General features: G+C 34.3%; 2 protein-coding genes across 2 annotated transcripts; both read right to left on the bottom strand.

The window, feature by feature from the left end:
- Positions 1 to 228: 228 nt before the first annotated feature.
- LOC117222837 (organic cation transporter protein) lies at positions 229 to 10,425 on the bottom strand. Its single transcript, XM_033474802.2, has 8 exons — positions 9,870 to 10,425; positions 8,650 to 8,994; positions 7,720 to 7,967; positions 6,805 to 7,091; positions 5,488 to 5,848; positions 4,161 to 4,399; positions 3,438 to 3,613; positions 229 to 2,107 (listed from the first exon to the last, which is right to left on the bottom strand). Exons 1-8 carry the CDS (start codon positions 10,002 to 10,004, stop codon positions 1,799 to 1,801), a joined length of 2,100 nt encoding a protein of 699 aa, XP_033330693.2. The 5' UTR covers positions 10,005 to 10,425; the 3' UTR covers positions 229 to 1,798.
- Positions 10,426 to 16,168: 5,743 nt separating this feature from the next.
- Positions 16,169 to 19,505, bottom strand: LOC117222852 (uncharacterized). Its single transcript, XM_033474837.2, has 2 exons — positions 19,187 to 19,505; positions 16,169 to 17,939 (listed from the first exon to the last, which is right to left on the bottom strand). The coding sequence occupies exons 1-2, from the start codon at positions 19,232 to 19,234 to the stop codon at positions 17,706 to 17,708; spliced, it is 282 nt and encodes a 93-aa protein (XP_033330728.1). The 5' UTR covers positions 19,235 to 19,505; the 3' UTR covers positions 16,169 to 17,705.
- Positions 19,506 to 26,277: the final 6,772 nt, after the last annotated feature.

The raw sequence follows: 26,277 nt of genomic DNA, 5'->3' as shown, positions 1-26,277 counted from the left end.
ATATTTTAGATGAAAAACTTGCGTGTTCATACTGCTGTTCATCAACTATGTTTTTTGACAATGTGAAGATTTCTATTAAATGTGAGCTGGCTATATGCAGTGAATTTGTTCGTAAAAAGAAATTGTTCAAAAGATGGTACTTTAGAAGGCCTGTTCATGAACTTAAAACAAATGTACATAATAATTTGAGCAGAGCAGAGTTTTTTAAATAGTTAACAAAAGCTGTGCTTTAGTTATCTACATTGATTTGGTTTATTGGATAGGATATAGTATGAATAGCATTCGAAGTAAAACCATCATCATACAGTTAATTCTAAATCATGTCACAAAAAATGGAACTGAGCAGAAGAAATTCGCAAGTGCCAAAACAATTTCGGAGCGTTTTCAACTATTCGCAGTTTATACCTTTTTACATTTGAAACAATCTTTTGCATAAATCAGGGACCATAATCAAAATAAAAATCCTCTACCTTGATTACAACAAACGGGGTTAAATAAAAATTTATTTTCATTTTTAACATTTTTAATAACTTGAAAATAATTTAACAATATTGTTAAACGTATTTCCTGTATTTGTCATTTCGTATTCCACATTTTCATTTTTGTCATCAATGCATAAAATTCGCAGTTTAATTATAATCAATATGAAAAAATCGTTGCATAACGATTATTATTTATAACTAAATGCTTTTAGTTATAAATGATATTTATGTGATCGAAATGTTGTTTTTCTTGTCTATAATCATGAGGGAAAAATTGTTTAAGTTAACCCTCGCCATACTACGCCAGGGTATTTTCGGACCCAAAGCTGCTTTGGTTCTGCTTTGCCCGTCTGACACTTGATGTTATTTTTTATATTCTTCTATTATTCAATTATATGATTAGTACAACTCTTCTTAGAAATTGAAAACAAAGTACATTAAAATAATAGTAATAATAATAATGACGATAATAACAACAAAATTTCAGTTCAACTGTCTATCATGAGGCTTCTTGTGAACGTCCAACCAGCGAGGGTTAATTATGAAAAAAAACTCTATTCCGATTGTTTATAACAGTACCGATGAGAAAAATTGATTTCGGTTAGTTATCAGAGAGGGAAATTCTATTTCAATCACTCGTAACAGTTGCAAATGAGAGAAATTATATTTCGAACACATATTGCATTATACAAGGTGTGTCATAAATGTATGTATCAACCCTTCAGGGGGTAAATCTATTCATCAAAACAAGTAAAATGAACAATGTTCATTTGAAATACAATTTCTTTTATTGATAACGGTTATTGGTTGTCGAAGTAAAGTTTGCATCACCGATGAGAGAGAGACTGTTATGAATAACTGGAATAAATTCTCTTTGTTAAAAATTATTATAAGTAACCGAAGAATTTTCGGTTAATTTAACCAAAAATTGAAAACCTTTAATCATGTAGTTTTTGGAATCTTTTTTATATTTCGCAATTACCAACTTCAAATTGAATGATAAATTTTTTCACTAAAATGTATCAAATATCTGTTATTTTGTATTCTTGGGAAATACTTGGACTTTAAATATATTTGCCGTTTGTTATTGACATCAATTTACAATTTGTCTCGTTCTGAATATTGTAATTCAACAACATTTACATCTTTTACTATTTCATAAATCATCAACGATGCTGGTCGCTTATAAAATTAATATTAATTATTTATTACAACTGATAGAAATTTTATCAATATTAATATCGATAGAAACGTAATCCTCGTATTAAATTAAACTTAACATTTTTAATTAATCCTTCTATATGTATTTAATTCTATTACTCAGTAGGTTTGTTATCTGTAAAATTAACTAATATACCATTTCCGGCATCTACCCAATCTTCCGAAAAAAGTTTTGTTCGAAGTACTTCTCTTTCTAATAAATCATCCTCCTTCAACAAATTTTCATTATTTATAATCTCGTTATTCCTCTTCTCCCTCGTCTTTACCGATAATAATTCTGAATCTTCTACTGTATCTGGTAAAACGGTGTTCACAGTTTCTGGCAGAATTAAAGCAAGACCTCCAGATACTAAACAGAGCATTCCGATGACAATTAACGGAATGGTTACAGAAACGTATTCACCCTGAAACAAAAATTGCAATCAGCATTTGATTTATTAATTATAAATATTTAAAATATACTTAAAAATATAAACGAATATCTTGACATTTCCTTTGATCATGTCTTAGGTCGCAGTGTAAATCCGTGGCGTAATATGTAATTTTTTAATTTCGCGTGCTTAAATAGTTACTTTTGTTGATATATTTCATTTGTATATCTCCTGTTTATCTAAATAAACGAACATAAACATTCAAAGATGTTTAAACAATGTTAAAAGAAAATGGGACACTTTTAATGCACCAATTTGTTTCTTTGGCTGGCCGTTTGTGGTTATAATTACAGCTACGTTTATTAGAAGTATAAGCCTATTATCCAATTTAAATTAATCGAAATCGGTGGAAATTACGTCTGAAGCATTGTTCAGAAGTTTGTGACCAGCGGCTAGTGACCAGTGATCACCCTAGTTCAATAAAATGATCATACGATGCGTTCCAACTCTTTAACCGGTATAAAGGTTCCATCTACCCTCGGTTATCCGAGGCATCCCGTTCTGCGGCATTTTCATCCGAATGTAATCCGAGCGCGACAGACCTCCTGCGAGGATCACCTCATCAGTTACTGTAACCAGGGGTTGAAAACAGTTATGATATCGGTTTCGTTTCTTGAAACAGTTATGGAGAACCGAAAAAGTCTCGTAATTGTTATAAGGCATATCGATTCTGGCTTGTATCGGTTTTGGTTCTTCAGAACCGATATTGTTTATATAGTTCTATAACAGTTATTTTCCGGTTCTTTGTTGCAGAAGTTCTGAAAAAATGCACAGTGGCCGTAGCTGTCGCGTGCCTGCAATACGAAGTATTAGAAAAAGATGTGATCATATCGTACGCGTATCTTCGACGTAAACGTAGGACACATACTTTCAATACCTAAAGGAAATGCGATGTATTTATGGCATAAAATAGAATTACAACCGCAATTGGTTATTTGAAAAGCCGAAACTGATATATAAGTCTGAACCGATAAGTATACCTTATTATTAGACCGCGGATTTTATGCATTTATGAGAAAAATCAGGAAACGAAATGCAAAACTATGAACACATTCGAGGAGTTTCAAAATGCTGTTGCATTGCTATCAACCTATTCAAATTATTAAGCAAAAAAATTAATATAACTGTTTCAGGCAGAACCGATATATGTATAACAGTTTGGAACAGTTATTTTCGGAACCTTTTCAATCCCTGATTAACAGTACTACTAACAGTACTAAACAAACTGTATTGTTAGTTTTGAGATGTAATTTTGCATCTTACGCGAAGTGAATTTTATAAATTACAGACATACAAATCTTACCGTTAGCAATACATGTGGTGTGCACAAACTGCCGATTTTTGCGACAATGGTGCACAAACCCAAACAGGTCCCTCGTACAACGGTCGGGTAGATCTCAATTGTATATAAATATGCTATGCAAATCGTACTCATCACTGTTACTCTGCCAAGTGAGAGTATAATGGTCTTCGTGAGGTCTGAAAGTGAAAATATAGAATGCAATATAATCGTGAGACTCGAAAAACAGACGTACAGTAATTTCTTCCTAATTCGCGCTTAGATTGTGTACAAAAACGGACAATTTGGGCAAGGCTCGAATAATCGTACCTCCTCTTCCCAAATTGTCCATTTTTGTGCGCAATCTGAGCGCGAATTAGGGAGAAATTACTGTATTCGTTTCTAGAAATATGATTCAAATTATATCAATCAATAATAATAAATCACTGTGTAAATATCAATTCGCCCAAGTTTTGGCCACTCTGCGATCAAGTTGCTTAATTTTTGATCACACGGCGACCAAACCACCTAATTTTTAGCCAGTTGCCGACCAAATCGCCTAATTTTTGGTCACTTGGTGACCAAGCCGCCTAATGTTTGGTAACTCGTCGACCAAGTCGCCAACAATTGGCCGACAGTGCGTTACAAATCCAATGGAATTTTACAACAATCACAATATACTACTTCACAGATATTTGTTTTTTATTTCAGATCTACAAAACATCGCTTGTTATATCGAGTACATACCGACTTCAATCACAGGTTTCGCCAAAATGATCATAGCAGCCAGTAAAATGCAAATAACGCCGTTGAGAGACTGATATACAGACATTGGTCCTCGTCTACCGTATCTAGATAATACAAAGTAGACGAACACGTAGGTCGCAATTTCTAATGCTCCGCCAAGCGCAAATGTGATGTGCCGGTTGATAGAAAAATTTGGTGCCAGTGTCATGAACACGCAACATGATATGGAAGACGTTAACCTTTGAGAAACAGAAAAATAACATATCGATAGATACATGTTTAAGAATAATACGATATAAATAGTATACAGTATGTAATGGTATTACATTATGAACCTAATTGTAAATTGTATGAGCTATATAATTTGATGTCTTACTAGACTATTTGTTGCGTCCAGAGACAAGGGCCATAAAAAGGTCCCACCATTGGGGAAACCCTCTCAGGCCCCAACAAGGGTCAAGGCAGACACCCCCCTCCAAGGGGTGATTCGTGCCTTGACCAATAATAAACAATCTACCTCCATCCACGGGTGCTCTTCCACGACTTTCCAGCGTTGGAAGAGCATTCTTCCACCAGCGCTCGCAGAGAGTACAACACAAAAAATAAAGTTCTCTAAGACTACTAGAGACCCTTCCACGTCATTAATTTGCCGTAGGAAGCGCGAATCGAGCGTACAATAGTTCGGTCGCGCATGTACGTTAGGCGACTAACCGAACGTACGGACAAAACACTATTTCAAATATAAACTCGGATGCTATTACTCATAAGACCACAGCGATTGTTCCTTAATACATTCAGGACAGCTCTATTAGTTCAAACTGAGCTTCAAGTTGAGGAAAGTCATACAGAAACTTCAAGAATCGGCATTTTACTGTTGTTTTAAATGTATGCTCCTGGACAAAACTATAGCTTATCCGCAGAGTTATTTAATTTCTTATTATCGAATAATGTGACTTAAATTGTTTTTAGTACATTTTTTCAAGTGTTCTTTAGAAAAATATCCCTATGAAATCAATTTAAATCTTTGCAATCGATCTCGTAACGAATCATCACTAAATGTGGTAAAATATCGTGCGATAGATTAACCAATTACATACAGGGTTATCAAATTCTATCTAAATAGAGCTTAATTATTTCGAACATTCTATTATTCTACATTTTATTTGAAACAAAAGTTACTACTTCACGAATAAGTACGTTCCAGTCGTTGGCAACTGATTCGAGAATATTCCTCGAATATTTATTCGAGAATAAAATATTAATTTTATAGCAACGAATAAATAAATAAATTGTTTTTATTGAAAAAAATAAATGTTAAAGGACTTACCATTGACAAAACAATACTATGCTGTATCGTCTTAACAACGTGGACTTGAACAAATCTTTCAGCTCCTGCGTCGTACGTGCCTTTTGAGGTTTCTCTTTAACTTTATTCTCCACTATCCCTTCGTCTTTAGATAACATCTCCTTGCTTGCAACAGTTCTCAGCTCGACGATATCGTATGCATTTTTCATGGAAAGTCGTTGAACACCTGCCGGTTGGGATATGGATTTTGATTTGCGGTGGCTCTTCGAACTCGAAGGAACGTTCTTTTTTTCTACTTCACTATTTTCAGGGGAGTTTACGGCTGATTCCGTTTTGGGATGTTTCACTTCTAGGTTTTCTGAAATAGCTATTAAACTCGATTCTGAAACATAGATAAGAATAACATCTATACATTACTATATCATACATAATTGTCACAAAACATACGGGCACACAAACTATGTATCCATTTTTAAGAAAATGTATTGTCAGCAATGTGTAAGAATAATATTCGGACACCTTCTAAAACGCAGTAACTTTCCTAACACATTAAGTACCGCGTCAGTCACATTTGTGCGACACTAAGATTTTATTAATTTCCAAAATTAATTCTTATTGTAATGTATTCAAACAAGCTGAATTTCACTAGTATATTTAGGACGCGAAAGAGTTAAAATAGCATCCAATACGTATGACAAATTTTAGCTTTCTCGTTTCAGTTTCATTAATCATATTAGACTTTATGGGAATTGTTGGGGTTGATTTTCGGCATATAATATGTTCAAATTGAAGCAAATGTTTCAAATTTTCTGACATGTTAGACTGACTTTACTTTACTAAAGGATGACTAGACATTTTTTTTCAAAAATTGCAATTAGTTGGAATGATACAAAAAAATAAATCATTTCCTAATTGTCTGCAATTTTCACGATTTTTAATTGTTTCGTAATTTATAACTAGATTGCGGATCTTTATACAAAATACAAACTTTCTGTCAAGTGTAAAAATGAAAAGTTAAATAAAAATTAATTTTATATTTTAATCATTTTAATTGTTTAATGAAAAATAATCGGCACAACGTGTATATGTATATATGTTTGAATGCTAATCATATAAATGAATATGCTAAATGTTCTTAATGGTTAAATTGTCTGTCTATATTTTTATATATTATATTACATAAAACATTATTTATAAAACTCTATATTTTTGCTAAAAATTTTATCAACCTTCCCTCAATGAATGTTTTTTATATATTTTCTTCGCTTATTGTTAGTTTTCAAATATCTCCATTAATTGTTAGCGTTGTTCCAAGGATTCTTATTTACTGCTCCTTACTTCGAGTTTTTTGCTGAACACTTTCTGTGTCATTAGTTAGTAAATTAGTAGATTCTTCTTTCATTTCGGTGTCCGTTTTTAATTTCTTTAAATCTGAGGATGACAAGCGTGACTTTCTTTCTGGTTTGAGCGGTGTCGTGTTCTCAGTTTCGATTTCTTCCGTCTTAACATTTTCTTTATGAGATCTTATACAGCAACCATTGTACTTAACGATACGTTCCAATGCCATATCTGCCTCTGTGATTTTACCCTTCGCGAGTAACCATCTTGGTGACTCCGGTACGATCCTGAAAAATAATAATGTATAATTGTGATTATCATAACTTGATATCAACTTGATATAAATTGATATCAACAGGATAACTCGTGTTTGTGTGCAACAAATTAAAAAATCTAAAAAAATTCTCTAGTCACTAGTTTGATATTATCTTATTACTGAAAAAGTTTGATCAGGATGCCGAAACTACTTTTATAAGAAATCTGCATTTTTTGGGACTAAGATTGTTTACTTTATTTTTTACAACTAGGATTATCAATTTAAAAATCTGAAAAAATTCTCAAAAATGCACACTAATACATGTCAGATTTTGGTCAGAATTTTTGCATGCATTTAAATAGAAAAAATCGATCGAAAACTGTTAAACCGATGTCCTATAATTACGTCTCTGGTCACGATAGGGGGTTAAAAATTTAACCGAAGTGCTTTCTAGTTATGCTCTATCGAATAACACATCAACCATCTAAATCGGCTCAAGGATACCGTTTAGTCTCGTCGCTTCTAGTACTCGGTAAGTTTGATGTTAACAAACAAAAGAATTATGAATATAAACTTACAGTTTTAGATTTTAGAAGAGACTTTCATATATCCGAACATAGGTTAAAAGTATTTTTAAAAATATACATTACACTAATTACCAAATATAGAGTACGGTAACTGCAGTGGGAACTGAAATTGCGAGCTGCAGAATTCTCCAGTCTGGTATGACATAACTTAATGCAGCCAAAAGTAGTAGACCGATGGCCCACGCAATTTGCATAACTAATGCAACGAATGTGCGAGCTTTTGCAGGGAACAATTCCAACGAAAGAATATATGTAGAATTTTGTAAACCCTGGACAAAAACTCCTTGTAGTCCACGAAGAGCCAGGAACGTGGGGTAATGCTAGAACAAATAGTTCATTTTAAATAATAATTGAATGGTCATGCTAAGGAGAATCTTATAATAATGTATCTAAACTGTACACCACAAACTGTCCGTAATTAAAAAACACTTTTAAATCATATAAACTTTATGAAATTCGAAATGTTTCCTTTTTTTATGAATGCACAATAGCTTCTATTTCGAGGGTTCGAAAGACGTAAATTTTCTCTCTATTATAATCACATGATAGCAAGTTCAATTATTTACTTACAGTTTTGGAATGACACGAATAAATTATATTAAATTATAGTAACAAGTTATACAGTATACATAAATTACATACATGTGTATTTGAAACTAAATAAATGAATATTTTTTACATTAAATTACAAAAAATGTGATCGCTTTTGACCGGTTAGATTGAAAAAAAACGTGATCGTTGAGAGGTTTAAAATCAAAAAAGTATTCGAACACCTTTTAAAACGCAATGACTTTTTTAAAACTGATCTAAACGACTTGAATTTTTTTTTAATGTCATGGGGGTAGTTTGCTGTACAATGTCTAGAATACTTTTTTAATAATTTTATAACGTGATCTACTAATTTAACGTGTCATTTAATTTTACAATTATTTGAACTTTGTACAGTTTCCGATATTCTTAATGAAAAAAATAATGAAGCTATTGCGTAAAATTATTGCGTACCTGCACGACATATAGCGCAACAGCCATGGTCCCTTGAGTGTAAAGGCAAATAGCTTGTACAGGAAGCCTTCCGATACGATCACCCAATATGCCTGCGATCCAGGCGCCTATTAGAACTCCTACATAATAAATTGTAGGCCCAAGGAAAGTTAAATATCTTTTTTCACAAATCAAACCCCACTCTGTCACTACACTGTTCTCGCCGAACTCCGTAGCGAATTGATAATCACCAAAACAGAGGTCTTTATAGACGGAATCATCTTCGAGACTGGAAGTCTCGTTGTTTGCAACAGTTACGTTGCGCAAATCCTGGCATCCGTACGCTCGTCTCGTTTCATTTCTAATCTAAAATAAACAAATAAACACACTAGTTTTCAATAATTTTAGCTGATTTATTTGATTAATAGAATCATAAAGTATATAAACATTTTTTTATCCGATTCATAAAAACATGAAGTTTTTAAAAATTTCACTTCTTAAGTATTCTTCGCACGTTTCATTTTCTTAACACTTTATTTATCGAAAGCCTATTTCAACAGGATTTTCAGTGATTGAGCTGTATGTAAAACAAGCTTAATTATCTTCTTTTGAATAATAATCTCAAAAGCAATTAATACATAATATTAATACAAATAATTTGTTGAATGACGGACAAAATTGTTATCGCCTATGAAAATTTTTTTAAGGAATTCTCAACTGTTGGTTTTCAATTTTTAGATGAGTATTAGAAAACTGCCGGCACACATAAAGTGTTATTAATTCATGGGGGTGCATACAATATTACTATATGTTTTAAATAAAATTTATATAAAATACTACAGGAATGATTCATTTGCTGTGATTAATATTTAAAAATGTATGGATAATATATAAATGCACGTACGAGAGAGTATCTAACGCGGAAATGGAAGTAATGTTCGTATATTAATATTATTTGTCTATAGATAGTAATTGTAAAATAAAATAAAATAAAAATTATTATTATTATTATTATTATTAGTAGCATTAATATTGTTATTACTTACTATATTGGGGTGATAACCCCAAAAAGCACCATAAAAGGATAGTAAAATGAAAAGACAGTGGAAAATATATAAAAAGAGAAGGAAAACAGAAAAAGCACATAAAAAATACTTAAAAATTAACACGAAGACAGTTTGGAAATTAGTATAATAACGTCCTAGTCTGGGCAGTTACAATACTCAACTAAGAAACCTTACCTGACAATAAAATTTCGGCGTGTAATTATGAAAGACCGGTAATGCATGGCTCATAGCGACGATAACATAATTAACAGCCAAGAGTATTGCGATGACCACTTGGAAACAACCAACTTTGACTTCTTCTGCATTCATGTTTCACAATATCAAAGTTGCACTTATTTTTCTGATGAATTTGCGTTGCGGAACAATTATCACCAAAACAGTTCACAATTGAGGGCCGAAAAACCATCCGAGAGGGCACATTTAAAACGGAAACTTTTTAATCACTCACATTAATCCGTTTATGTAGATATTTAGTGTGTATGTAAAACACACTATATGTATGTAAAATTTAAATATTATCAATTACAAAAAATAAGGTTAATTCGACACCGTTGTTTGCGTATTAACGGACGTTTGTTTGATGCATTTCACCTAAACGCGTCAGGGTCCAGTGTAAATTCACTACCGTAAGTAAAAGTTGTCGCAGAGCCCGGATAAAGTGTCATCGGTGAGGGTGAGGCGCATACTAACAGAGAGCAAAAGTCTTCTGTCTGTCGAAGGATAGCTATTGTAAAGAGGAACCGATTCCTCGCGGCGCTGGAACCAACAAGGACGGACCCTGCGCTGGTACTATTGTTTTACGGTCGGCGACACGTATCCCATTAATGCACCCACGTCACGAGAGAACGATCTTCTGTCAATTATAATCAATTTTTAAAAGGACGGATTTAAACAAATTTTGTACTGGCTATGCTGACCGGCCCTTACATGCATACTCAAATATTTACTTGTGTTACAGACATCCTTTTATTTTACCTGTATTACATTTCGGTCTTTTTCTTTATTTTTTGGTCTATGTATATAAAGGATGCAATAATAATACTCGCGTTTCTAAGCGATTCTAAATGGGACAATGAACATGTGGCTATTGACACATGTACAAATAGAAATTAAATATTATAGCCAGATAAGATGGTCGAATGTATCACCATAATAAATGATTTTTGTTTAGGTTTAGATCATTCAATAGGTCACTTATAAAAATAAACCATCTCAGCCTTTCAAGTCGATGCCCTCACACAGGGGTACTTAAAGGGTGAAATCCGATTAACAGATTCAGTTCTATTTCTTCTGTTCTGCTTAACGGGAAATTATGAACAAATTTGTGAGTATTCTCCCTGATGGGACACTACACTCTGAATTTTTCTCAGAATTTTTAGTTGCAAAAACAAATGTTTTAAAAAATTTGAGAACTTATATTTATATTTTTATGGTAGTAGTCGTCGCTATGTTTTATATTAATTTTTACAATAACATATTGTTGTAAACATTATCTTCGATTTTGTTTCAGATTTTTTTGAAATTGCGATCATAATTATAAAAGTTGGAAATCGAATTTTTGAATGTTTTTTTTACATTTTTGCAGACATATAATCAGATGAACAATGTAAAAACTTAAGAAGTCAATTCAAAATGATTGGATAGTTATATGTAAATATGTATTAAGCAGTCCTAGTTGGCAGATTTTATATTTTCTTAATTATATGTATAATTGTTACAACGATATTTAAAAAATTTGTGTACAATATTTGATAAATACTTCAAGCAAAAATATACTTAGAAGATTGCAATAAAATTGCATAGAAACATTAATTTGGAGTGTGCATTATCCCAATGGTTCTCTTTGACAATGTATGATTTTCTTTACGGCTACGATGCAACATTTATAATGATATTTTGATTAAGTAATTTTGCCGAATATGAAATTCGTTGGGATGTTTGATACATTCGAGAGCAGTCTTTTGCTTAAAATATTCCCAAAATACCATAAAATAATTTTTTAAATGACGTTGCAACAATTATATTGTTAAAAAAAAATAAAATTTGTGATTATACAGTATAGTTCATTGACGTACTTATGTACATATCTTTAAATAGCATTAAGCAGCTTGAATGAGAGCTTCACTAGGGTGTATGAACTGACAACGCACATTTACTTCGTTTTCCACCCATATTCGTCGTAGCAGAAAGTTCTATTGACAGGTATTGATCGTCTCGTTTTACTGGATCTTTCGTTATGATGAAAATTTCTGTTTAAACTGTTATGACTATAATGCATCATTTAAGGATTGAAATTTATAAATCAGTACTGGTAAAGTATTAAAATATAACTGTTAAATAAATTGTAAATTTACATAGAAGTTTCAAGTCTATTGTTGAATATTGTTTATCGGTCATAGAGCAGCATTCAACAGATTTTTCAGAACTTATTGTTAGTTATTATATTAGACTGCGAATTTGTATGCAAAATAGAAATTGTCCGCAGTAATAGTAAGATACAGAATTTATAATAAACATTTCTTTCTGCAATCATTTTATCAAATTGAGACTAATGCAAGAGTACTTTGAATAAATGTTTTTTCTGCTTTGGGCCGACTCATTTTTGTCATAAATGCAACAGATCTGCGGTTAATTTCTTATACACTGTACGAAGTAGATGTGCTCTTAACCCGAGAAAGATAACCTACGTCGCAGAGGCGCCTGCGAAGACTGTTGATTTTTGTTAATTTTTCATAGAGGTCTAGTGATTTAAGTTTAAAATTACTTAAAATATAAAAAAATATAATATAAATGCATTTTATTTGTACAATAATGCCAAACCTTTAAAATGACTAGATTAACTTAAATAAATATCCATTGTTAGTATAAAATTGACGCCTTAGAAAAGCATGCGCCTCTGAAGCGTATGGTTATCTTTTACGTACGTTGTCATATGGTTATCTTTCTAGGGTTAATGGCAAAGGGGAATAGTTACCGTGACATTGACATTACAAATGTCTTACAGAAACTGTCGTCGAGCCGTAAAAGCTTTCGTCCATGACGTATTCACACCATACCATACTTAGGTCACGATAATCTTGATGGAGGGGTACCGATCATCGTAGTTCAACGACGGTGTTTCCTTCGTTTCTGGAACTGTTTCTGTATGCGGCAAACATCACGTCCGGTCCCGGGCGCATCCTGCCTTTTATTAGAACCACCTCGAGTTTGCTTGATCGCCGATTCCAAAGGAAATCTTTGTGCTTGATGAATCCCTCGCCTGTCCTTCGGCGGCGCAAGTCGACACGACGTCATTAGCATCGGCTTTTGTAGCGTGTGATCATTCGGCGGACTGTATAAGAATGCTCCTGAACGATTTTCATTCCGTTTCAACAGCCGAAATAACGGCTACTCGGTTTATTTCCTCTATTTCGATCGAATAAGTCGAACCGCGTTCGCGTTCCGTTTAGTTAATTCCCGGCCCATTGTAACTGTTATTTGTAACCAGAAATTTAGAACATTTTTTAAATAACTGTTATCTTTGGTCCCTTGTTAATATAAATACGATTTATAGTGAAGGAATATGGTGCATAATATAGTGAATTAAAAAGTTTGAACTATTTCATATACCCGAATTTTTCAAGAGAGCGAGAAGGGTTTTATTATTATTATATCATATTATAAATTCTTCAAATCAGTTTATAGATTTAAAGTAAAGGAGGATGTTTCGCGTATCTGTTTCGTTTAAATTCGTCTTCAGAATACTGTTAATAAATTACGAGTTCGTTCCAATGAAGATCTGGGGCATTACCAGTAGTATCTCTTGGATAGTGACGAATCCATCGCACGAAGAACGTGCAGGAGTGTTTCGCTTTGTTATTAGAAAATCATGAGTAATTTTTGAGTGATCTTTTCGAGTACAGGTAATAGCTACTTATTCGTTTTTTGATAATGGGGCTTCGTGGACTGAGATTTCTTGGACACTAGATTTTGCATTTTGAAACTTGCGTGGAGTTGCATTGGCCCAATTGGCGTTCCATAAGTAGACTTTTTAATAAAGGTTTTTGCACCCAGTAAACTGATTTTGGAATTGTTATCGTACGATATAAGACTGCAAGGCTTCTCTTTTGCAGCTTTATCGGCAGTTGCCGTGTGGAAATTATCGAGGAAAGGAAACGAAAGGGGAATTTCGTCCCCGGTCTGCTAGAGGGCTCCTCAGTAAGGCTGACTGCCTTGTTTTACCTATAGCTGTTAAGATCTGTTGTTAGTTAAATAATAGTAGCCACCCTTTGCTGGTAAGCATATCTTCAAAGACTGATGTAAAGTTCCTCATCCAGAGACGTGTGATGTACATTCAGTACTGTTGTAATCAACGAAAGATTCTTTATAATTTTAACAATTTAACAATAATTTTAATAAATTGAATATAATGTATCAATATATATATATATTAGGATTATTATTATTATTATGAATAAATAATATCTAAAACAATGCGACGATTAAAAGAATTCAGGAATATATATATATATATGCTTGACGGCGGATTTTATGCATTTATGCGGATATATATATATATATATATATATATATATATTCCTGAATTCTTTTAATCGTCGCATTGTTGTAGATATTATTTATTCATTATCCGCATAAATGCATAAAATCCGCCGTTAAGCAAGTATATCAATATGTTTATTAATTGATAATTATGTTTTGTGTAAATAATGAATACGTAGAACGGCATCGAACACGCATGTTAAGAAAAGAACTTTTGTGACAATCGAATACATATAATTTCATTTCTGGTACAGAATGTCAAAAAGTCAGACATTAGGCTGATAAAAATAAAAGAAATTTTCGATTTTTGACCCTTGAATTTTCAAAGTTAAGATCAATTTTACGGAATGTTACTTATGCTAATATCTTCCAAACCAAGGATGTAAAATCACGATATGTATAATAGATGTATATAATTTTGTAACACCGTGTTCCACTCTGTTCAGCAAATATGTGTAACTGTAGACTGTACGTCTGCATACTTATATAGAGCGTATCACGCTTCCAAATGTTTCTTTTCTTTTCTGATACTCGCTACCGCAAGAGTAGGATAAAACATTAACATAAAGTCAAGACCAGTAGCAAGCACCGAAACGCATCGATCCGTATAATTATTTTTCCCCGTAATCCAGGTTAATGTTTCGATCATTTTTGAGAGAGAGTTCTAAATGTGAAGAGCAAACGATGGTAATCTCGTCGAATGTATCAATATCTTGATTTTGATTTGGCAAAGGAAATTTCAACCTATAATAAGGCCTATAATATAAAGATAACTATAATATAAATTCACGATTCTAACGTTTACTAAGTCTCCAATATCGAAACGTTCCAGATTAGTGAAATTCATTTAGTTTAAGATACAGAATCCCGACCTAACTGTCATGCAACATGATTACGAAAACTCGACCATGTATACTTAATGAATTATAATTAGATTGCGGATTTTATGCATGCGAAGATATAAGAACAATTTAAATAATACTGTTGCACTATTTGCATCTTGACAAAATATTTAAAACAAACAATTTAATTGTATTTAATTTCTGTTTCTTACAATCGTCTTGCAAAATTTTTATTTTGCACAAAGGTCCACGGTCTAATCGTACAAGTGAATTCACAATTTTGGGATATCGATCATATTCGTATAGCAAATTATTTTCGGGATCCTGAAGTATAACATATTCTCAATAATTCGCTCAATCCGGTGCAATTATTTTCAAACTGATCCAAGCCTGAAGTGTCGAGGATGTGTACATCACTTTTACTGAACTCAATATTTTTGAATGGTGACAGATTACGGTACTGCAGATCGGTGAACTCATTTTGACGTAAGCGATCATACTGCGTATAAAATAAAACAATGCATCATGTTATTTTTAATACTGCAACAACTCAAAATTGCTGGTTACTGATTTTTTTTCTTTCATAGCTATTGAAATTATAGAAACGTTTCTATGAGAAGTTTTTTGATAATCTTCTATACTGAAGGCTATAAAATAATATATATAATATACATTAGACGCGATTAAGGTTCAGTGATTCTAGTGTTAATAAGGCAGAGTATCCTTAACTTTTTCATAGAAACAAGCAGTTTTCTATCATTTTCAATATCGTAACTTATAACTGATCACAAATGAATAAACTTTTGTTCTTTTGCTAAATATTCTGTATGTTGCACACATTATACATACAAATACATATGTAGAAATAGTGACATTGATGTTCGTTATAATAACATACAGATCTGGAACAGGATACATAAAACTTTTTCTTACATAACACAATACATTATCCAAATATTTTTAATAAAAATGAACGAATAAGGAAATAAAATTATTGATTATGAAAGTGTTGAATGTTGAATTCCTCATTTCGATTAGTTTGGTCTAAACGGTGTATAGAAGTTGAATTAAAGGAATTAAAAACAAGAGTGGTAGATAGTGAACACTATGGTTTATTTCGACGAAGCTTTGATACATACAAAAAGCAATTTATAACATCTCATTTTTCACGAATAGTTACGGGTGCTTTTCAATGTAACAATGTTTCATTATTTCACATATAGTAATATAAATAAATAATAAATAAATATATATAAATAGTTATTTACAAATAAATAAATCTTAAGAAGAAACTTACTGATAAAGTTCTATTCGGGCATTTTAATTTACTAGTTTTCGCGTAATTATTACAATTATGCACATTTTACATATATGTTCCCATTGTCGTCAATGCAAACTAATAAATAAATGACGCAGTCGATATCGAAGGACTAAAAAATGTACATCATTTTTCGAAAATATAATAAATCTGATTTGTAAATACGTGTAATGAGTGATCAATGGGTCCTCTGCCTAATTACATTTTACGATAAAAATAATAGTTGTATTGAATTCAAAATCATTATTCACGTCGATAACGCTTCCCAGTATTTCTAAAAAATACAGTTTCTATCCATCGTTGGTGAAACGAGTGTCGCTATACTAAGGGTACTATACGATTTATTTAGTAATGTTTAACTACTGAAAATGTCTCTAATCGTCAAAGAAACCTTAGCAGTGTAACAATCAGCTGTGAAAACAATATAGATTTACATAGTAACAATAAAAAATGAAAAATTGTTCTTTTATGTTGATAGTTGTCACAGCGATATTTAACCCAGATCTGCAGCATTTATTTAAACTGCTGAGTTGAGATTTTATCTCATTTACCCTCGATAAGTCTCCTTTAAGGAGAGAGTAAAGGATAGAAAATCTATAAATGCATACCTATGAATTTTTATCTAGACTGTACCCAGCTAACGCATTTAAATATTCGCCACCACGATTATTTTGCAAAAACTCCATTAATAACCCTCGGTACTTTTCGCAGGAATACAGAATTTAGTAATCCTTTAATAAACACAATTATTATGTACGCCGATAAATATTTTACTTTTTTCAAATGGCATCGATTTGTTTTGTCTACAAATCAAATATTTATACTAGATCGTTACTGTCGGCGCTGATTTTGCCATGCTCAATTGTGGTTACAGTAATAATTATCTAAATTGCATCTACGTAATTTAACGTAAATGTGTTGCATAACATTTAAAGCATAAAGGAAAGTCGGCAAATGTAAATTTAGGATCCAAATTTGGAATTGTGCTGTTTTTAAGAATCTACCAAATTAATAAGAATATTTCAATTAAATTTTTATTTAATCGTGTATTAAATGTAAGTTCGTATGCAAAAGTATAAAAGTGTTGTAGTGAATAAAAAGAAAATAATTTTTGCCTTCTTCTTTGTTCTATACTGAAATAACTGTTACACGATTTAGTAGTTATGATGAACCGTTTAATTATGTCTAATTTTTATATCCTCCTATCTAGTCGATAGATGTATATAAAAAACTCAGTGTTGATTATGTTTGATCGACATGGCAACGGACGAGTTGACGAGTTTGATAATAATATCTGAACGAACATCAGCGTTAAAACAAATCCGTGAAATAGTCACCGCCGCCATAGTCATAGTCGTCAGCTCCGGGTGGTACAAATATCCCTCCGAGGACGTCAGACAGATTTTCTCCGAGACCCATCGCAGATGCTACTCCAAAGACCAGCCTCATAACTAGTAATCTCATGAAATTGGCCACATTTGTTTCTTTACTTTGAAGAGACAACATCTGGGTCGACTTTGTCGACTTGCTCTCAGCATAGTGGACCTGTTAATAATCACAATCATTTGTTAATATCATTTTAAATGCTAAATACCGTGACCTTGACACGCGTGCACGCTAACGCGAGTTTTCTTTACTCTCGATGAACATTGTTGTTTAAACTTTCGTCACGGTGCCCCCAGAATAATTTCAATGAACAAAAGAGAAAGAATTCGATCGATGAAATAATTATTGCTTATAAAAGCGATATTTTCGAATACCTTCTAAATGATTGACTATCATTTTCCGTGCACTGAGCGATTTTCGAAAAAATGATGCAAAAAGCCAGGGAAAATTAAAATATGATTTCTCAATTCAGAAGTGTTGAGGCATATTTGATTAAGCAATAAATTCCTCTCGATTAACGTAACATGCTAGTTTAAATTGTTGTAAATGTGTTATCATTAAAATGGTAATATTAATCATAAACCTACATGTCTAAACTTGTTAATCGTTGCACTACACAAATTGTTTAAACAAATGTTACGGTACGTAGCTTTTTCGTGTATTTGCATACAAAATGTAAAAATTTTACGAACTGTAATGTTATTCTATTATTATAAAATGTGCGATATAAATGTGCAATATAAAAATACGTATCTATATTGTCATATATGTCATTTGCATATCTATAGTATTTGTTCATACACTATTTTCTAGTCTTATTTAAAAACAGTACATTGTAGTACTTTTATAATAAATAGAGAGAGAGATACTGATTACACAATTCTTTATCAAAGTAATGATTATCGTAAACAAATGTTAGCTAGTAAATGATGTAGTTATACATTGCTCACAATTACAATAGTTACATAGTTAATTAATAATCCGAACACATTTTTGAACGTAATAACTTTTTTCAAATTTGATCAAACGATTTGACTTATTCCGTGACGTTAGACAGGCTGGATTACTAGACAATGATAAAGATAAAAATAAAGATAATACAATGCAAATCTAAATGTAAATAATGCAATGTTTAAATTTTCGTTACAATCTCGTATTAAGAAGTTGGAAAAAGTCGTTCCAAACATTTTGTTTCGTCATTGCAATCAAGTAATTTATGCAAATATTTGTTTGGACATTCCCTACTAAAATAATTCCTCTAAAATCTCAAAACAAATTCAAGTCGGTCGGTTCAATTTAAAAATAATCATTGCCTTTCAAAGAGTGTCCGAATGTTTACGTTGCTCACTAATCGCATTCCGAGAATAGAAGTAAAAAAGAGAAACATTCGTTTAGTTTGAACTTACATTGAAACAAACGGTAATAACTATCGCCAAAACAAGTGTAGCTCTCATTTTCAGTATTAGCCGATTTCAGAACAGCGGCGTGATTCTTCAAGATCTCCTACGTTTCGTCTGGCTTAATCCGTTCGCCTGGTTGGGTTCGGTTACATTTGTGCGCCCGTTTCGAATGAGCACGTAAGAAAGACTGAACGAAATCACGGTTCCGCGTAGAGAAACTCAGCCAGTTCCTTTCCTATTTAACTCTGCTGCTGATAGAGCACCGATTGTAACGTTCGATCGAACAGGTGAACGATGGGGACAAAGTGAAATAAGTGGTGGTCCCATGATGGTAGATACCTAAGTTATTCTACGGTAACGGTACACGACGAAAAAAGGCATCCAGGCCATCTCTCCAGGTTACGCGATACGTGCTCGGTCGGCCAGCGTACAGTCACGGATGGTAGAGGATCTTTACCGGGATCGTGCACGTAAAAAGCGGGGCGGCCTTGTGAAAGTGTCAACACGTTGTTTGACATACTAGTTCAATGGATAATTGATAGTCGAATAACAGTCCCTTTTCCTTTTGAATTTTCTATTAGTTTATCTATCCCTCTTGCAGGACTTATTCACCTTTGTGCAAATTAAATTCATTCAATTACTATTGTTTGCAACGAAATTCATATTAATTTTGAATTGCAAAGGTTTCATTTCATTTGCAGAGAGGTGAATTTGATTCACAAAAGGATGAATGAAAGCTGCGATACGATTAATTTGATTTGCAAAAGAGTAGACGATCTACAAAAGAATTCATTTGGAGTATGATCTACGAAAGTATCAATTTTCAGTGCACAAACAATAGCGTCTACATCATGGCGGACATTAGTTTTATTTTTGATGAAAAACAAATTTTCGAATTTCTTTCGGGACACCATTTAGAATTATGACACCAGATTAATAAAGTAATCTGTTTTTTTATTTTTAATTTTACTTTTGGAACTTGTTCTTCTTTATTATAGTATGACGTAAATATTTATACGTCGTTGAGTTTGCATTTCCATGCTTATAACCATATGCGAAGAGCATACAAGTTAAAAAAAGAATTATCATCTTGAAATCTCAAAAATTCACCTTCAAGAAACAATTTTTTCTTCGTCATCACATTTACTTCGTCGCATTTTTGTTTGAGACATTTTTTGTCTTATATCTATAGATAACTTTATTACTACAGAATGTTTAAACGTTCTCGTTATTTATAAATTTGTAAAAAAGTGATTCAAACGAAAGTGATTCTGTTCGATGAAGTAAATTTGTATTTACTTATTTGTATTTACAAAGAGAACTAATTATTTCTTGAAGATCAATTTCTCAGATCACAAGTATAATTAATAGAATTGGAACTGGTTGTCCTGGATTTCCATATTTACTTTTCTTACGCAAGAAATGCATAGCATGTGGTTTTTGTTTGTATTAGCAAACTCCATTCAACCGGTCTTCAGCCGCGTAAAGGAAATACCACGCGGAACGAATACTTACTTGAATTGAGAAATAATCACAGTTATATGTCTTATACCGGCTTTCCTTTAGATATGATCAAGAAAGTAAGGTGATCCACGTGAAATCACTCTTCTTGCTCGAATCACTTTTTCTGCGTTTGAGTTACTTTGTTCTATATCGGGTGAATGACATTATACCGTAACTGGCCGTAACATGCAATACACGACTCCATTTCCGGGAAACGACAACACGTTCGAGGATCGCAGCGGCGCATAGAGGTGCTGAGGGTGCCAAAAAATCCATTTTATTTCGATTTTCATAGAAAAAGAATTATTTTTCTTTTTTCTAACTTTAATCTAGGCTTGATTTAATCTTGACAAGATGTAACTTTAAACAATGTTATAGATGTTGAAATTGAGATCGTCGTATTAAATTTTATTATTTAATTATATAATTATAGCCAAATATCGGAGAATTATGCTTATGTCAGTAGTATCAGAACATATTCTAATACAGAAACCTCAAAAAATTTTCTTAAAGATCGTATGAAGTTATGAATTGTGGTCAACCTTTCCGTCAAACGTACCACTGTTGCAATGCAATCGTTGTTGCATTTGTTGGATATCTTCTTTGACGTCCAGCCGAAGATAGTCCGTGCGGGGTGTGACATACCGCAACTGCAAACGGTTGTTGCGTCCAAACTATTTATTATTTGGTGTCCCAAAAGTTACCGAATATTCTCTGGACATTATAAAATAAGGATCAACACATTGTTTCTCTCAAAATTATTATTTACACGAGGCAAAACGAACACGGAAAGTTTCACGTATGCTGACTTATGCATATTCGAACGCGGCACGAAATCTAAGCGTAGCCTCGTTGGTTCTTCAAGCATTTGAGAATATTCAAGCCTACGATTTGCTTGAATAGCTTGAATCTAAATCCAGGTAAAAATAGATTTTCCATGAATATATGTATTTACGTGTTTCTCTGGGGTTTGCAGTATAAATGTTGTACATTTTTTCCTAGAGCAATCTACATTAACCCTTTCGCTACGGCGGTTCAGTCCGCCGTAGCGCCCCTCCTGAACGGAACCACCCGCCGAAATTGTGCACATTGCGCGTGGATAGTGTATTTGGGAAGAAAAGGGATTTTTCTTTAAAACAATATAGTTATAATTTCTGCATAAGATATAAAGTTATTTAATAGGTAAAAAAAGTTTCATTAACAATGGAAAAAGTGAAGAAATAATATATAATATACAGTAATAAAATAAAACATAATATTCATAATACAAAACATAATACATAATAATTAGTCCTAAAGTTAGTACTTTCGATTTTCTATCCCTTTATGACATGTAACACAATAATAATGGGAAATGCAGGTAGAACAAATATAACTTGAATGGTGTGTCGTTTATTTCGGACTGTCGTTTGTTTGTTTCGTCAAAAGATTCACGCAATAGTAACAAGAGGCGGTGCAGACCAAAAATTAGGTCGCGATTTTACCAGCATGTCGGATATATCCGGCGTTCGTCCCCAAAGGGCGATCATGTGGATGTCGGATATATCCGGCGTTCGGCTCCGCGAGTGTTCATATGGATGACGGATATATCCGTCGTTCGGAGCGAAAGGGTTAAACAACTAGAGAACTACGTAGGGGATTTCGAAGATATTTATTTGGATGGAAATGATTTAGCACTTGGAGACAAAAATTTAGCTTCATTAAAACAGCAATGTAACAGAGTTATTTAAAGTTTCTGTCCAAGTCAATATTATTTCCCCAGCTATTTTAATGTAGATTAAAAAAGTCATTGTTCGTTTGGTTCTAGAAAAGATTGTACGATACTTAAGCTGCAAGTATATAACTGACTTTGACGATCGACGATCGTAGTAACAACCGAACCAAGATTGGAAGAGACAATGACACAAACTCCGTCCATCGACAATCTTCCAGGCGCCTCTTCCACGCCATTTAATCCATCAACAATAACACCTGGACCGATCAATGAACCAAGGATAATCCAGTCTATACCTGATTATGAATCATCATCCCAGGAAATCAGCAGTTCAACCGATGAAGAGGATCCGGAGATCAATCCAATTTTACCACAACCAGCTTGCACGGATAACATCATCACCCCTACGGAAGAAATCCGACAACAATTAATTGAAGAAGCTCACAGTAGTTTGATCGGAGGTCATAAGAGAGTAACAAAAACCCTAAATCGTCTGAAAGAAAAATACCAATGGCCCGGGATGAGAAAAGATGCACAAGAATTCATTTGGAAATGCAAAAGCTGTCAAGAGCAGAAACTTGTTAGAGCAAAAACCCGTCAGCCTAGGATTATTGCAGGCACACCTTTGGAACCGTTCGACAAATTTGCCATGGATACAGTTGGACCACTCTCAGAAACGATCGGTGGGAACCGATACATTTTAACTATGCAAGTCAACCTAACCAAATACTGCCTACCCGTCGCTATATCCGATATTAAAGCAACGACAATAACAGACGCATTCGCGAGACACTTTATCGCAATATTCGGAACACCAAAATCCATTCTAATAGACAAAGGCACCAGTTTCGTTGGATAATTAATGCAACATCTTGCGGAAATTTTTAGAATCCAACAAATAATCACCTCTGGCTACAGGCCACAAACAAATGGATCTGTTGGAATTTCAACGATGACCCACCTAACAGTTTTATGGCCCCTTGCGAGGGTGAGCCGTTGCCTACAGAGGCCCAGGTGGGCCCAGACGACAGTTCAAAAGTAGACACCGAACCGTGAGGTTGCCACCTCGGGATTTTCACCAACACCAGATTTCTGTATCTCTGTAGTTTTGTAATATATCACCATCACTTATTTTACTGGATACGCGAATGTTCTGGAGTAGAATTTGTAACTCTAAATAAAGTGCTTTTGAGTATCCTTTCATTCTACAACAGGATCATTGGAAAGAAGTCATATAGTATTGACAGAGTATTTGAAGCACTACATCGAGTCGTATGAAGAATGGGATCTCTACCTGCCAATCGCCATGATCTCTTACAACACCTCCGTCCACGAAGCTACAAATTTCACACCGCACGAACTAATCTTCGGAAAAACCGCGAGACCGCCAAGTGCGTTCCCCGCGGAAGAAACCATGCCGACTTTATGGGTCTTATCTGGGTAACCTCATCACTCGGAAGACAAAAATCCGCAATCTAGCTGCTAACAACCTAAACTGTGCAAAATCCCGTTATAAGCGATATTACGACAAACGAGCAAATCCGAAACAATTCATGGTAGGGCAATACGTCTACGTATTGAAGGAACCAAGGACGAGTAAATTCGACCCACGGTACACCGGACCATACGAAATAGTCGATGTATCAGATTTAAACAACGTAATTTTAAAAACGGACGCGACTGGGCACCTTATTACGAAACATCGGGACAAATTAAAACACGCCTACGTCTCTGACGGTTCATCCAGCTCAAATTAAAAGACAGAACCACTTTGAGGAAAGAATGCCGGTACCTCACAATCTTTTCTGCAGAGAGGAGGATGAAGGCGAAGAGTTTTACGGACCTTTGGACGGGGTAAACCCGGCCGATTACACTGTCCGACACGATTTTTGGGTTTCTATAGCCACTATGAAATTCTTGTAGAGCTTCACTCCCTGAACAAGAATCCGAAAACCGAATTGCTCCATCACCCTCAGTTTTTTAAATAAACGAACTTTTGTACAAACTCAAAATTTTCGACAAAAATGAGGTATTGCATGAAAAGTACAAACGCTAGAAAGTTCTAATTGGTGTTAAAAGATAGAGGAAAGTTTCCCGAATATAGTGGCATGCAATTTATTAATTGTTTCTGGTCCTAAATAGCAACAAATTGATGTCAAAGTTTAAAAAAGTGTCGACGTGAGCAGTTTCTACGCAATATTTTTGTATTTTTACGAAAAGCTTTTTGTTCAGCACGAAAACTCTACGCAGGATCGGATTCTGTAGACATTTCTGAAGAAGAAACGGCCCGATAGAAGTGTCGGAACGATGTACATTTCGAGTAGGTCGAGAAAATGTTCGTCAGCAACATGTACACGACGTTTTGCCGCCATGTGCTTCGCTGCTCGCTTCTCTCTGTCCGACAGGGCCGAAGCTATGGGTAATCAACACCGATGGAGGGATCCAATGGGGTACCCACGGTACCCTGCGCTCTTAGAATGTAATTAATGGCCATGCGAAGAAAATGGTATCGAGTGTCATTTCCTCGGACGGCCGAACGACGATCAACAAGGGCCCACAGTCAAGGCCTGAATTTTTCGGCAGTGAAACGTCGACTCCCGAACGAACGCGTCGAATAAACAATTATCCGCGAACGAGTCTCACTGATCTTTCTTAATATCCACAAGTGATTCGGATTATCAGTGATTAATTAACTCATCAGTGTTTGGTGACAGTGCAGTGTAAGTGAACTTACAACTTGAACAGAAATAACCATACCAGAGGTTCCACCGACAGTATCCCTCGAATGTGCGGCGCAGGGCGCTGAACACAGGCAGAAAGGCGGGTAGGATACGGCTTGCCGGGTCCTATTCTGCTGATTCCTAAGTGCTAGGCGTTGTAGAGTAGCGACTACACGATCCCGAAGCGCTAGCCGACCAGTGCTGGAGATGCGGTGTCTCCGAACATGGTAGTAGCGTTGCTACGACAGGTCCTACCAGTCGGCCTTCTAAATACTGGTACCTCGGGTGTCGGCGTGCCCACGAGGTCCCGGCCATCTGGCCCGGGATACCTCGGGCCGGCAGTGGGTAGGTCCGTCCAGGGGGCAGTGGTAAATGGCTAAAGCTGGCCAGAGGCTCCTTCCCTTCCTCTCCTTACCTCTTCCCTCCTTCCTCGTTCTGTCCCACCCCTAAGTTGTTGGAGGCCTCGACGGGTGAGCTGCGTTATTCAGCTCGGGAACCGACCTGCTGAGCCGGTAGAGCATAGAAAGGGCTCGGCACCACCAGTTGTCTGCTGACGAGAGTCCGTGTCCTCGTAGTAACTGGTAGCTCCTGCATGGCTTGGCATGTGGGAGCGCGCTTATTGAGCGTATCTCAATTCCGCGCCCATGGGGGCCGTGTGGATAAGCCTTTGGGCAGGTGCCGCACGTTAAATCACTAGAGACTAATCCCTTGAATGTTGCGGTCATCGACCTGGGATCAGCTGTTCGTTGTACGAGGTCAGTACGTACGAGTCAGCAAATGCTTCCTCAACTAAATGGATGAGTTTCTTATCGATAATATTTTTCATATTTCTCTAAAAAACAAATCCTTTACGTACCTTAACGCGATTATTTATTATTAAATCAGCTTTGCGAATCATTCATTGAATTCTGTTCGTACACGGAATTATTTAAATTAAAATATCATTTACAAACTTTGTTAATCTTCACTGTACACCTTGCATAAAAATTTCATATGGTACACATAAGGTGTCATGCACACCAGAAAATTAAAACGGCTGTCACGGTTAAACTACATATTATTTCGAGTCCGAAAAATTAGTGAATATTCTTCAGACGTTCTAAAGTAAAGGTGAACAGCGTTTTTCTTAAAAATATCACTGTTACGTAGTAAAAAAAAAT

Source organism: Megalopta genalis, chromosome 17 (genome assembly GCF_051020955.1).
Source record: "Megalopta genalis isolate 19385.01 chromosome 17, iyMegGena1_principal, whole genome shotgun sequence".
Classification (NCBI taxonomy): Eukaryota; Metazoa; Arthropoda; class Insecta; order Hymenoptera; family Halictidae; genus Megalopta; species Megalopta genalis.
The sequence above is the reverse complement of the archived record's forward strand: the minus strand, read 5'-3'. Positions and strand labels throughout refer to the sequence as shown.

Coding starts and splice junctions, on each gene's coding strand:
- LOC117222852 (XM_033474837.2), bottom strand. CDS start 19,234: ATGAGAGCTACACTTGTTTTGGCGATAGTTATTACCGTTTGTTTCAAT. Junction 17,940..19,186: donor TTATTACCGTTTGTTTCAAT/GTAAGTTCAAAC, acceptor GATTATTAACAG/GTCCACTATGCTGAGAGCAA.
- LOC117222837 (XM_033474802.2), bottom strand. CDS start 10,004: ATGAATGCAGAAGAAGTCAAAGTTGGTTGTTTCCAAGTGGTCATCGCA. Junction 7,092..7,719: donor GTTACCGTACTCTATATTTG/GTAATTAGTGTA, acceptor ATTATTTTTCAG/GATCGTACCGGAGTCACCAA. Junction 5,849..6,804: donor TGTTCAGCAAAAAACTCGAA/GTAAGGAGCAGT, acceptor TCTATGTTTCAG/AATCGAGTTTAATAGCTATT.